We start from the raw sequence: 13,853 nt of genomic DNA, 5'->3' as shown, positions 1-13,853 counted from the left end.
CTCAGTGGTGTCTGTGGCACCCAGGCGGTTGGCATTATGATTGGTATGCGACATTACACTACACAAAGAGGCAAAACACGGAACTACAAATTGGTTGCACACAAAAAGAAACAGCAGTGTCAGTTTTCCAAACGAGTTGGCTCAGATTCCAGCTCGCTCTGCAAATGAGAGCGTGCTAAAGTTCATGCATCATCACTTAGAGGATGCCAAGATAAATCAAGGACAGGTAAACGCAAAGAGAGGAGTCATTTAACAACATTTAACAATAAGGTTCCAGAGACAGATCCTATCTGCTTGGTTGATGAAGAGCCACTGTTGCTGTTTCTAGATTTAATTAAACTCTCTAACGTTTTAATCTTCAACGACGGTGCTTCGGCTGAGTCATCGCTGACAGATGCACCGCCGCCACAATTCAATAAGAAGGCAATCTCAGTTTGTAGGCAGATCACAGGAAGCTTACACACAACTTATGCTCTGTCATTTGAGTCATATGTATATTTCCCAAAGACAAGACAGCAACTCTCTCGTAGACATTGCCATTAAAAGACAGCAATATAAAGGTTTGTGGCCTTCTAGAAGAATACGGACGTTTGTACACACTTAACACTCAATGTCCTCCATCAGTCCGCACACACACTCAGCTACACGTAGATTCGGCAAATAACAGCCCTGTGTGTGACTCATGACAAAGTGCAGTGCATAATTATGATTGTCAGAGAGAGTGAGAGGGCCTCCCATTCTGAAAAACACAGGGTTGAAAGCACTTCAGAGCCATTTACCAGTGTTTCAAGGAAAAACTGTTCCAGTTTTGACATGCTTTGATTTGCGGGCTTTTATTTGGATCTTGTAGTAAAGGTAAAATTCACTATACATGTGAAAATGAAAAAAAAAAAGAAAAGAAAGAAAATCAGAAAGTGGACTTGAAAATAACAAAATAACGCTTTCAGACGCAATCAGACTATACTAGGGGACCCCTAGGTATAGCTGGAGTGGAAACTGCTGTCAATGAAGAGCAAGGAACAGCTAACAGTAAAGCGGACTTAGCAGGACACCTGAGAGCAGCTGAAGATCAGTAAGTCATTGCTGTGCACTGAGGGACTGTAGCACAGATTTCTGCTGTCACTGGGCTAAACCGCACATGCAGACACACCAGCAAAAGACGACAGAAATGAACAAGCAGACAGGAAGAAGGACAGAGATTCAAGCTCTTCTCCAAAGCCAGCAACACCACCTTTAACACCTTCTCACCTGTTCCACCTCTCTGAACCAAGAGGCAGGTCTCAGCTCCCACAGGGCACTCCTTGAGCAGCTCCACCACCTGTGTGTGACCGAATCCCTGCACGGGCTGCTTGTTAATCTCCACAATCAAGTCGCCCTCGCACAGGCCCGGGCAGCCCTGAGGCTCCAGGACTTGTTTAACACGCTGACCTGTGGCGCTGTCCGCAATCGTGAAGCCAAACCCATCCACGCCCTTCACCATGGTCAGGGTTAGTAGCTCCCCCTGGGTCGCGCCCGATGATGCCATAGAGACGCTGTCTGGTGGCGTAGTACCCGTGGTGGGAGGAAGCGAGCCATCTAAGTGGGTGTCCGCTGGGTGACCAGTGAGCAGCTGCTGCTGGGCGCTGACCGGGTCTTGACTGGGGTCTGTAACAAAGCGTGCCGTGCGGGTGAGATAATCTAGGTAGTTATCGTAGCCCGTCCTGCCGTTCACCATAATGGGCCGCTGCTCCATGATGCCTAGTGGGGAGATGATGGTGGTGGTGTTGTTGTTGGTGTTGGCAGCTTCCTCTGGCTCATACGGCAAAGGATAACCGCGACATAATACGAGGGTCACGCTTTGGCCAATAGGTACAGACTGGAAGAGTTTCACCACATCAGCATGGGTGGTACCCAGGACGCACACATCGTTGATGTAGACAATAACATCACCTGCAGAGAAAAAGCATGGACAAAAATATAGTGGTTAGGCATAATGGAGCTGGAACATTAGAAATAATGGGCACAGACGTGGGTGGTTAAAGGCGATTAATCTCAAGAATTGTAATAAACAGAAGCCACGTTCAGGCTCTTTTTAATTTTATATTGTACTTTAATGGCACATAAAATTACAACTAAAACAAAAGGACCCTGAACTGAACCAAATTGCCATAAATCTAATTGGGCAAAGTTAAAGAGTGACTTCAAAGTATTAAGTGCTTTTCTTTAAAAAAAGAAAGAAAAAAAAATCACAAAGAAAAAATATTAAATATTAAAATTCAAATTTAAGCTCTTCATCATAACCTCGGCCAATGGAATTTCAGTTAAAACCATTCATTTAAAAGAAGACAGTCTGCAGAAATTTGACAGCAGTGTTCTGGGTCCTAGTTGTCTCACTGCAGAGCAATAAAAGACCCCCAGCACAGAACAGACGTACTGATTATGACACAACAGAAACAGCAGGAAAAAGCAGGTGTTGGGGTGGAGGTAGTTTGCAGGGGTACCAGCAACTGTATATGGGCTAATGGCTCAGTCACACCAGAGTAAAGAAAGGATGCAATCTCTTTGTAAATAGGATAAATTGGTGGCTGCCTGCTGATAGCACTGAATTTTTTTCACATTTGGCAAGCACTTGTGGCAAACAGCTGGGCAACTGCCTTCAGTTGCAATGTGATGGCAATTTAAGGCAACCTATTTCCATACAATTGCGCTCCAACTCAGACTGACAGCAACCACTCTCAGAAAGACTGGCAAAAGTTTGCAAATAGCAAGTGTCTAATTTATAAATGCAGATGCGTCGTCAACAATGTTTAAATCAATCCGAGTGTAGACTACATCAATGAGCCCAGTTCATCTGTGTCTCTTTGGTACAGAGGACTCGACTGGCTGCCAACTGTTTGCATTCTGGTAATATTTCTGTAAAAGCATTGTTGCTAAGCACCTGTGTCATTTTGCATGTAATTCGCAGTCCTGCAACAACTACATCACCCTTTGCGGAGTAACTTTTGTTTCAAATCAGGCTTTGTGCGGACTTTGAATGTAATTAGTTAATGTCATTTTCTGGTTAACCTCTGTAGATGGCAACAGATTTGTGATATTTGCCCATTTATCACAGTTACTCACTGTATTATTGCAAACAAATTGCATGTAATTGCCAATTTGAACCCATTCAATCACAAACCGATAACACAGAGACTCGTATCTTATTTTCATTTTATCACCACCTCCATGCACCAAAGTTGTCCTGAGGATGTCAGCTGAGTGTGAGTGGTTGTAGAACTGGTCCCCATCTTTAAAGCAACCAAAGGCAACAAGACTGCAAATTCATTGCATACGATCATAATAACCTTCATCACGCCACAGTCTCCAATTACTGCGTCCTCTCGTTCAATGGCAGCATAAGCAGCTTAAATTAGATTTATCAATATCATGTGCAGAAGAGTATCAGCACACCCACCAGCTAATGGACCCTGGCTGGTACTGAATTCAGCTGATTGTAGCCAATGTACAGGGACTATAGACTGTCCTAACAATGCTAACAATCTGTCACACTTCTACAAAGGCAGTGGTGATTTAACAGAACAGAAACAGCTTACCATAGTGGAGAAAATCACTATAACATGATACAAAAAAGAGGTAAGCAGGAAAAATGACAGCTACAATAGTGAAATATTGTGGGCTAATAATATACATATGGGAAAAGCAATCATCACGGAAGGGCTTGAGCCTATCCCAGCTGTAAAAAAGAGAAAGGAAGGCTACACCCTGGATGGACAGGTAACCAGACAATTTACTCCTAGAGCCAGTTTAGCATTACCTGATATCCTTTACTGTGAGAGGAAGTTTGGAATCAAGCAGGCACGCTCTACACAGACCCTACCACGGTGTCACTCCAGAAATCATTATTATGTAGAATATCAAATATGCGGAAGAGCAGCTGGCCTGGATTTAATATCAAGACTTCATCTCTCTACAGCTATTCACATTCTCAGCTGTACGCTACATCTGCGCTGTCTCTCCTCAGATGGCTTGCAGCTATAAACCATTTCTACAGATAAACATTACCACCGATAATGTCTCAGCTGCCTTTTAAGTATAAAATAGTGCATATGACAAGTGGCTAAAATGTTTGCCTTTTATGGTCCCAAGTGGTTTTATTTGCTTGCTGCAGTGTACTGCACTGTAGATAAAAACCAAGCCAACAATTAAATGTTCCCACACAAAAGCTCTCAACATCCAGGCTTATCTTTTTCTCAACCAGATTACTAAATATAGTGCTTTCTGCTCCACTGTGGAGGAACCATGCAGCTTTTTTAAAACTCTGGGCAAGTGGGACTAAGAAGCACAATCCACATTAAAGTCTGACAAACAGCATTACCTGGGTTGATAATGAAAACAATTATATTCTAATTGCAGGCATAATTGTCATGCTCTTTGGAGAGAGGGCAGGGTGACACTGTCAGTGTGCATTGTAAAGAGAAGGCGTGAAAAAACAGCGATCTTTTGTGATTAATAAGCAAAGCATGTGCTTTAGTGATTGGCTCTCACCTTGCTAACCACCCTGCCCAATTCTCATAAAACGTGAACAGCACTAATGGCTGGTTCAATTACAGTTTTTTTTTATTTTTTATTTATTTTTACAAAAACAAGGCAGTTTTTTTTATTGATTTTCTGGATTGGCTGTGGAACTGCAACCGAGCAGCTAACCCCTCTGAGTGACAGCACACGTGGAAGTTAAAATATCACCGAAACGCTGTCTATCTTTGTAAACCATGTCTCAAAAGCTTTTCGAGTTTAAACGCTCTGCTGGTATTGACAGAGCCAGCTCACACCTCTGGGCAATGTGACGTGAGGGACTTTTTAATTAATCCGAGTAAACGTAGCCGACATTTGCCTTGAGCATCAGTGTCAGAATCAATAGTTGAGCACACTGGCAGAAAACAAATGATGGTGCTGTGACCTCATGGCGCCCTCAAACCGCACATGTATCTCATTCTTTATAACCAGAGATGAAACGCAGATAAACCATCAACAGACACAGGCAGGTAGGAACTGTGATATAATCACGTTTTACCAGGAATCTTTATTCCTAAAAGATGGATTTCAACTTGACACGTGTGTGCCAAATTCTTCGCTATATCCATATAGAAGTGACATTAATTTTGTTTATTACAAATTGCATAAGAGCGACTCAACAACTCCTCCAATAGTTCCCCTGTTACTCTGAATCTGTGTCCCCAAACCTTTTTGGCTCATTATACTTTAAAATGATGAAAACCACTCAATGATTCTCAAAAACAGAGAGTGCACACTCTCATGTACTCAGAAAAACAGTTACACAAAGCACAGGTGAGCACTAATCATAGGTCGATACGGCTGGCATGATAACAAAGCAAAAATAGCTCTACAAATAATTTTTACCTGCTTTATTTGATCTACTCATCAACTACTTGTGGCTTCATGGAGTAGCGGTTAGCATAGGAAACAGACACAGCCTGTGTACTCCTACTGCCCACCCCAGGCCCGGATAATTAGGAGGGATGTATCAGAAGGGCATGTGGGGTAAAATCTATGCCAAATCAAATATGTATATCCACCCACTGCGGTGACCCCTTGGGAAATAATGGAAAAACCAAAAGTACTGCATGTATTTTTTCTACTACTGTAGAAAAAGCCCATGCTACAGCTTGATTGGCCTGTTTGTGTTTTTATAAGGTGATAAAGTGTTGCACGTGCATAAAAAAAAAGAATAAAAAAAGGTTATTTTAGCTCATAGCTAGGTGGTTGCTAGGCAACATGATGATGTTACCATACATTCTGTACAAATAAGCTTTTGTGAATATAAATCAAATGTTACTGTTGAGAAATTAAAATGTCAGTTTGCATCCATAAGGTGTTGTCGGTACATAAATTAATAATTTTTATTAATTTTAATTATTAATAAAAAATTGTAATTTTAGCTCATTGCTTGGTGGTTGCTAGGTAACATGATTACATTATAATATCTGATATAGATAAGAACCTTTAGCGGCTTAAGATGTGTGCCATGTTTTGCACACACAGACAAACAAAAAACTGGTATATTGTTGGTATAAAGGTATAAATTAGAAATGACTGTTTATGAGACAAAAAAAGCCAAGATGCAAAGCTTCAGTTTTAAATTAAGCTAACAAAAATAACAAAAGCTAGCTACTGTATTGAAATAAGTATAACTTTGCAAAAGGAAATGTGAAATGAGAAGCAGTTGCACTGTGTAAATCCGTCTGAAACCAATGAACCTTTGAAACCAAATATTCTGTCACAACTTAACCTCCGTATATTTAATTTGAATTATTATTCGGTAAGTATTATTACTGTATAGCTATATCCCTGAAGAGGAATGTCCATTCAGTAAAAATGAAAGACAAGAACATTTATTTACTTAACATTTTTAGGGAGCAAAACTCATTTTTGTTCTTTTTTTGCTATTTAATTAAACACATCAAGAGCCTACTGTCATTTTACTAAAAGAGCAATTTTCCATCACCATGAGCAGAACAAATTAAATCCATGGGAAAAGTGTCAAAATATCAGCAGATAAAACAAATTATTCACGGGGATCCAAAGAAAATGATGTATTTTTGCCATTTCGGTGAAACAAGGACAAATAAACAAACATGGCCACGAGCACGAGAGTGGAAAAACAGGAAAAAATTGAATCATCAAGAATGAGAGCTCAGTCAGCAGCCCACACTAATTAAAACTGCCCTCGTTCTCTCGGCCCATTACAAAAGCTCCTGCAGGTCCCTTAAACAGTCCACATCACATTGACATAATCTGTACACACCACGCTCAGTGGGACCAAGGCCCACGCTCCCAGCTGCTTCATCTTCATTGTCCCATCCTTGCACATTCGTTATGACATATTCATCTCCATCTAATGGTGTGCTCAAGAGTCTGTCAACATAACGAGAGTTCTCTGTGGCCCTGCTGAGAAGATGAGGCCACGATAACAGAGCAGTTAAGACTCTCAGCAGGGTGGGCCGTGGTACCGACTGTGGTCGTCTGAGTGTCTGTGTGCGTCAGGCTAAATGTTAAAAACAAAAAAAAAAAAATGAAATAAATAAAAAGAAATCAAACATCTTATGGAGGTAGTGTACTTTCCCTTTTTCTTACTTTTTTGTGCAAGAATGCATTGAAATTAATTGTAAACAGATATAACACAAAATCAGGATGAAACTGCAAGAGAGAAATATTATTTCTTGACATGAGAAAAACTTAAAGTTATAATTTTTGTATTGTGTAAGGTGACACGTGATTTTAAGCACACTATGGCCATTTTGACTGAATGCCTTTAATGATAATAAAGGTACACCTGGTTAACTGCTCATTAATTCACATATCTAATCAACCAATCACAATGCAACAACCCAGGAACAGTGCATTTAGTCATGCAAACATGGTCAAGATGACCCACTGAAATTCAAACAAGCTTAGAAATTGCTGATCAGCTGGGATCCACTTGTTACAACCAAGGTAAGCAAAAGAGCATCCCTGAACATATAACAGGTCATAAACAGGCAGATGGGATACATCAGCAGAAGACCACATCAGGTGCCTCTCCTATCAGCTGAAAACAGGGAAGCAAGGCTATTATTCCTATGGACTCACCAAAATTATACAAATGAACAAAAAGGTTTTGTGTCTGATGAGCCCAATTTCCCAATTTCCTCCACAGCCTCAATCCAATAGAGCACATTTGGGAAGTGGTGGAACAGGATATTCTCATCTTGATGTGCAGCTGAAAAATCTGCAGCAATTGTATGACACTATCCTGTCAACACGATCCAAAATCTCTTGATGAATGCCACAAAGAACTAATGCAGCTCTGAAGGCAAAAAGGGGAGTCCAACCTGGTACTAGCAAGGTGTATCTAATGATCTATCACTGTATGGGGAAGAATTTAGCCAACAGGTTGCTAAACCTTTTGAAACTTACTGATTAGTTAAGATTTTTTTCATTGCTGTCTTTGTCTCGTGTTTTTCATAAACCTTTTTTTCTTAAATAAAAAACAACTAAGCAAATGTGGCAGCCTTATCCAAATAGGCCCCACACTGTAAAACAAGGGTTGACTGTCCTCCACCTACAGACCCATTTCATTTCCTGTTAAACACTCTCTGCCTCGCCTCCTACATTCAAACCAAGCCTCTTAGCTTTATTTTACACTAAAGAAAGATTATGGCTAAAAAGAATTATTTTCTCTACACGTCAAGCAATTTAATGGAAAAATGATCTACAGTACATTTGGTCTTATAGGTAATATATATAGATATATAAATATAATATATGTAACTATCATACATATGTTTTTCTAGCTGCACAATCACACAGTAGATAGAGATAGCCAGGAGGTGTCATAGGGAAAAACCGGCAGGAATCAGTTATCTGAAATTGGGAATTTCACACCTCTGCTGGCCTGGGCTTCCTCCGTGTAAGCTCTGAGTTAGCAAGCTAGCACTGTTCCTGAAGAAGTAGGACACAAAGTCTGTGGAGGCAAAGTTGGGGGAATGGGTAGGGGAGTACAGAAGGATATGAGCTGACGAGAGGAAGTGGTGAAGAAAAGATGTGTGATACAGTAGTAGAGAAGTGGGAAGGATATTTTAGTTATTTTGGGGGAAAGAATACATAAAAAAGAAATGGGAATTGTAAAACAAAGCAGGAGGATTGGACGAGAAGACACAAAACCCAAATGCTTTATATGCAGAACTATCAGGACAAGCTTTATTAGTCACCAAGGGATCTATTCTGGGCTGCTGCACCAACACATTTGAAAAAAAAAAGAAAAAAAGAAAACAGAACAATTATGAGCTAGTGTTCTGCAGAAATCTGTTAAAACATTGGTGTTTTGGAGAGGAGCATTACTACAGAGGAAACACCTTGACCAGCTTGCTTTATGTGTGATAAATGACCACTATAAGCTCTGCATTTGCTGCAGAGTATAGAGACAGACACATCACTGCATACTGAGAGCATGACAAGCTGGCTACTTCTAGTCCCTTGACCTTTCAGTACAGATGGTTTGCCTCTGTGTGTGTGTGCATGTGTGTAAGTGTGCTGCAGTGCGACCCCCCTGTGGCCACAGCCCAACGTTGTGGGGCTTATAAAGTCCCTTTCATGATTAATGAAAGAACAAAACTGCAGTTGGTGCACGGGCACGTGCATATGTCCACACAGAGAGCTAAGACAATGCAAGCCTGGCAAGCTGCACCAGCCAAGAATATATGTAAATGGGTAATCCTCGTAAGTGTGTTTGAGTGTGGACCCAGTGCCATTTCCTCTTGAAGAGGAAGCTCCACATATTTCTGCGTGAAGAAGTGGAGGAAGACGTACTTGGACGGTTTCGAGTAAAAGTACCCAAGTTATTCTGGAAAAAAGTAAATAATACAAAATACAAAACCCCCCCAAAACACTTGGCTTGGATCCAGAAAACACACAACACAATTATTAAACCTCAGTTTCTTTTTAAAATACAATAGCTTTAGACTTGAATGAATAACATAAACACTGAAGGACAAACAAAGGATGTCTGAAAAGATTTGGGGACCCTATTTGGAAGTCTGTAGGGGATGTGAATCTAATGGAAAGTCAACTGGATTAGTGGTTTGTTGTGAACCATGCAGTTTTATATTTATTTCTTTTGTAATTTAAAGGAGAGGGCTTGTGTGAACTTGAACACTGCCATTGCTCCACTTGTCCTCTGTCTTCAGGTGAACACTTTTTTGAGGATGTGGATTTTCATGTGCTGAACGGGAGGAGCAGGTTGTTTTGTTTTTGCATTTGATTAGTTCTAGAAGTAAAACTGCCCTTTCTTAAAAGGTACGCACGTTTGTGTTTTGTTTTTTGTTGAGTAACTGGGTCCATCCCTTCTCTTCCACTTGTCCTTATCAGGGTCCTTGTGAGTGGGGCTCTAGCCTATCCCAGCTACCACAGGGCGAGTAGTGGTGTCCACCAGACAGTAACCAATTGCACTCACATTCACAGCTAAGGGCAATTTATAATCACAAATTAGCCAAAACCCCACTAACTGCATCTCTTTGGGAGGAAGCCAGAGTACCTGGAGAGAACTCACGCAAACATGGGTAGAACATGCAAACTCCACACAGAAAGCCTCGGCCAGATGGTGGAGTCTAACTCAGGGGGAGCAATGCTAACCACTATTATGACCCGAGTAACCGGGTCATAATATTATATTTAATGACATGCATACATATCTCTATCTATAAAACTCAAACCAAAACAGTGTAAATGGATATAAAGCATCAGGTGTGAATGTGAGTTTGAATGGTTGTATGTCCCTCTCCGCTAGCCCTGCAATAGCCTGGTGACCTATCTGTGGCATACCCTGCCTCTCGCCCTGTGACAGCTGGGATGGGCTTCAGTGTGTCTTGTGACCCTGAATCAAATAAGTGGAAGAATATGAAAGAATGGCACTGACATGCAAGAAGCAAAAACTGCAACCGACTGGGGTCGAGCTCCTTTTACTGGCAGTATAATTCTGTATCTTTCTTAATGTTAGTTTTTTGAAGCTGGCATGCAATTAGCTGCGTTCCCTTTGAAATATCATTACAAGCATAAAGTTCTATACAACAAAAAACCTCAAGGGGAGCTCAGGTAAGCACTGCTGTGAAATAGATACTATACTGTGTGCTGCTTTAATGAGCTTTTATTTGACTTTGTTTAGGCTGCACTCTGAAAGAAAGGCTGACCTCATTTCTTTCACTGCATGCTGATATATAGAATAGATACTGCAAGCAGAAAGGCCACATATAATTGCTCTTCTCTGCAACAATCCGTGAGCGCGATCATGTGCAAATGCATGCCAGCCATGAGAAATGCCATTATTTTAAATTTGCAAGGATAACTTATCTACGTGACCTTCAGCTTCTAGTTTATTGAGCAGAGATCATCGTTTGGTGTCTGTGTGTGAATACGGCTATGGATTACGTACTTAACACTGCCTCAAGAGAGCTCCTGGTTAGCTACAGGTAAAGAAAAGTGATTCAGTGAAAATAGCCTCTCTCTCAGTTTGTGTGTCAGTCATGCCTGAAGCTTACCTGTAGCCATCTTTCCATCTGCTGCGGCAGGCCCATCGGGGATAACGCTTTTGACCTGAAGGAATTCATCGGGCTCATCCCCTCCAATGATAGTGAAGCCAAAACCCATGTTGCTCTTTTGGAGTGATGTGGACAAGAAACTGCCTTTCAGCTGGGTGGGGTCCCGCGTGAACAGCGGCTTCTCTACAAAAGGATAAAAACAAGCAAATTAAATAAAATGTCTCTCCCTATAGGTTTTATTGCAATCACTAAAAGGCCCTAAAAGCTGGTGCAGGGGCAGCGCTCACAGGGTGGGGGCAAGGGCAAAGCTTATTCAATAAGATACGGGTGTAGCCAGAGGAAAACTGGAAGGGTATGACCACAGTAGCAAAACAGCAAACTCGGACAAAGGCGGTGTTGAAAGATGCAGGTGTGGTTCAAACGTTTTGCCTCCCGTGCAGGGCACCAGTGCTATCCAAGTCCCTCTTGGCACACCTAAAATACACTAAACTGACATTCTGTCCTCGCCTCCCATGCTGGGACACAGTGGGCAGAAGAGGTGCAGACAGCCACAGTGGTGCAGTTTCTTCAGTTCCATCCCAAATTTGCAAAGAAAGCAGCAAAATTCAGCAAATGCCATGCTGCCAATCAGGGATCAGTTCCAGGAGAAGATGCTCAGGGAGGTTAGGGGAGAACTGGGAGATTTCTGAAGAGGAAGAGCTGGGAAATTTTCTGATGGAGGAGCGCCTGGAGTCGGAATGAGAGGATCTCTGCCAACAAGCTTAGTCACACTTAACCAAGTCCCTCATCTTTTTGACTCGGAAAAGAGACATGGCTAGCGTGCAACTTTGAATCCTTTGTAAGCAGTCACTGGTCCAGACTAAGCGATGCCCCTCTGTACCTGCTCTTCCCAGGTGATAGGGCAGGTGACAGGGCATGGTCACTGCACAAAAACTACCTCAAGGGAACAAGCTTGCCTGCCAGTTACCATGCTTACAGTGCGTCAAACAAGCGAAGAGTCAGCCTCCTGTGTATCTTTCTTGGCCTACTTACTGACAAAGTGCCACAGGGTGTAGGGGCTACAGACTGGCTGCTCTAGCACTACAGCACAGGCGGATGTGTGAAGGGGCTGCTGTTTCTGCTTGTGATTGGGGCACATATTCATCCGCCGAGTCAGAACACGCCGGAGCGGGGAGACATCGGCGGAGGAGGATTTGGTATACGAAGCAGTCCTGCAGCCCAGAGCTGGCGAGCGGGAGAGGTCGCTGAGGCTATGGCAGCGCTCGGGCACCGGGCCGACCTGGACGTGGGGGGATCTGGGGAGGGTGGCACAGGGGCTGGCATCCTCCACTGGTGTCAAAGTTTGAAGGGAAAAGAAGGAGGAGAAGGAAGGAGGAGGCAGAAGTGGGTAGAGAGGAGGAAAAAGAGCCTCACTGGACTGAACAAAAGAAACAGGCTCTTCACTCAGAGTCGCGACTAACAACATTACTACAGAAACAAACCTCCACTTCTCGGATCCAGACAGTTTTTTCTAGCAGTACACATCCTACTGTAACAAACTGATAGAGAGCAGAATCAGGTAACCAGTCATTAAACAAAACAGTGAATCACCCTGAAACCCACATGTTCTCTTAGGAAGACGTCTATTTATATGGCCAATAAGTATTATTAGTCTGACCAAAATCCATTCCACCCACTTTTAATGAGGCATAGCTGTGAACTGACTGATATATCCTACCGTCAATCACTATAAAAATAATCTTTATGAGTAAAGCCTTTGGGGGAAAAAATCAACATCCTTTATATGAATAGTATTTATTTTTGGTAACATGCATGTTTTTTCTTACTTTTTCTTCCAAACAGCTTTTTACTCGTACATGCAGCTTTCCTGATTATATGACCTTGTGTGTATCTTTATTATTATCTATATTTATGTATGTGGGAGGATAATTCACAAATTAAACTCCACATTGTTTTTAACAGGTCTTAAATATATCCATCGAGACTATAAACTCATCAAAAAATGTCTTTACTGAGTTCATAAATTAAATTAAAAGTAGGGTCAATTCCTTATAGACTTTTATATATTAGACTGGTTATGCAACCAGAAGGAGTCGCCCCCTCCTGGCCATTGGAAAGAGACACCTATGCAGAGACTTGAATTTCAGACCCTGGGTTTTATGTATTTTATGTGTCCAGCACAAATTAATTTTCACTTACTGACAGGTGTTTTAAGCCTGTCATTGTCAGTTATATTTACATTTACACAAAGATTGTTCTGATCAGATAAATTACTGTTTATATATTAGCTTTATATATTGCCTGAAAAGTCTGCTCCAGTCTCCAAGGGGTGCTCTAAGAGGGGATCTGGCTTTCACAGAGCCCTGATCTGAACATGGTGGACTTAGTCTGGGATTGCATTAACAGAATCAACTTAAAAACTCAACCCCAAAGCTTTGTTTTTAAAGATGCTTTGAACAACACCTGCAAAGGACTCCAAAAATTAACATGCAAGTGGACCTAGGAGAATTAGGGTTCAAATACTGAATTTATTTTATTTCCTGTTGTTTATCATTAGTTTGTACAATTAGAATGAATCACATTCATTAAAGCACCTTCCAGCATTTGCATGTGTAATTGAAGGTATTAAGAGAATATTCTTGCATCTGCTTTTATAATTAAAGCTCCTGAGAGGCTTTCTGAAGCACAATAATAAACAGAAAAACATTTCTGAATGGAATTTTTAACAGATATCTTTATAAATGTTCCTTAATTATAGTGCAATATTAATCTCTTAATACACAA

General features: G+C 41.4%; 1 protein-coding gene across 11 annotated transcripts in view; it reads right to left on the bottom strand.

Annotated features, from left to right (window-relative positions):
- The window catches only part of magi2a (membrane associated guanylate kinase, WW and PDZ domain containing 2a), a 274,050-nt gene that overhangs the window by 39,385 nt on the left and 220,812 nt on the right, over positions 1-13,853 (bottom strand). For 8 of the 11 annotated variants that reach the window (XM_085138367.1, XM_085138368.1, XM_085138370.1 and 5 more), the window contains exons 9-11: positions 12,102-12,398; positions 11,070-11,252; positions 1,249-1,929 (exon numbers count right to left, since the gene is read on the bottom strand). In XM_085138367.1, coding sequence (XP_084994493.1) covers positions 1,249-1,929; positions 11,070-11,252; positions 12,102-12,398 — 1,161 coding nt within the window. The remainder of the gene's footprint in view (positions 1-1,248; positions 1,930-11,069; positions 11,253-12,101; positions 12,399-13,853) is intronic. The other 3 variants (XM_085138372.1, XM_085138373.1, XM_085138378.1) reach the window with 1 other exon arrangement.

This window comes from Neolamprologus multifasciatus, chromosome 17 (genome assembly GCF_963576455.1).
Source record: "Neolamprologus multifasciatus chromosome 17, fNeoMul1.2, whole genome shotgun sequence".
Lineage (NCBI taxonomy): Eukaryota > Metazoa > Chordata > Actinopteri > Cichliformes > Cichlidae > Neolamprologus > Neolamprologus multifasciatus.
This window is presented reverse-complemented; position numbering and strand designations above follow the sequence as displayed.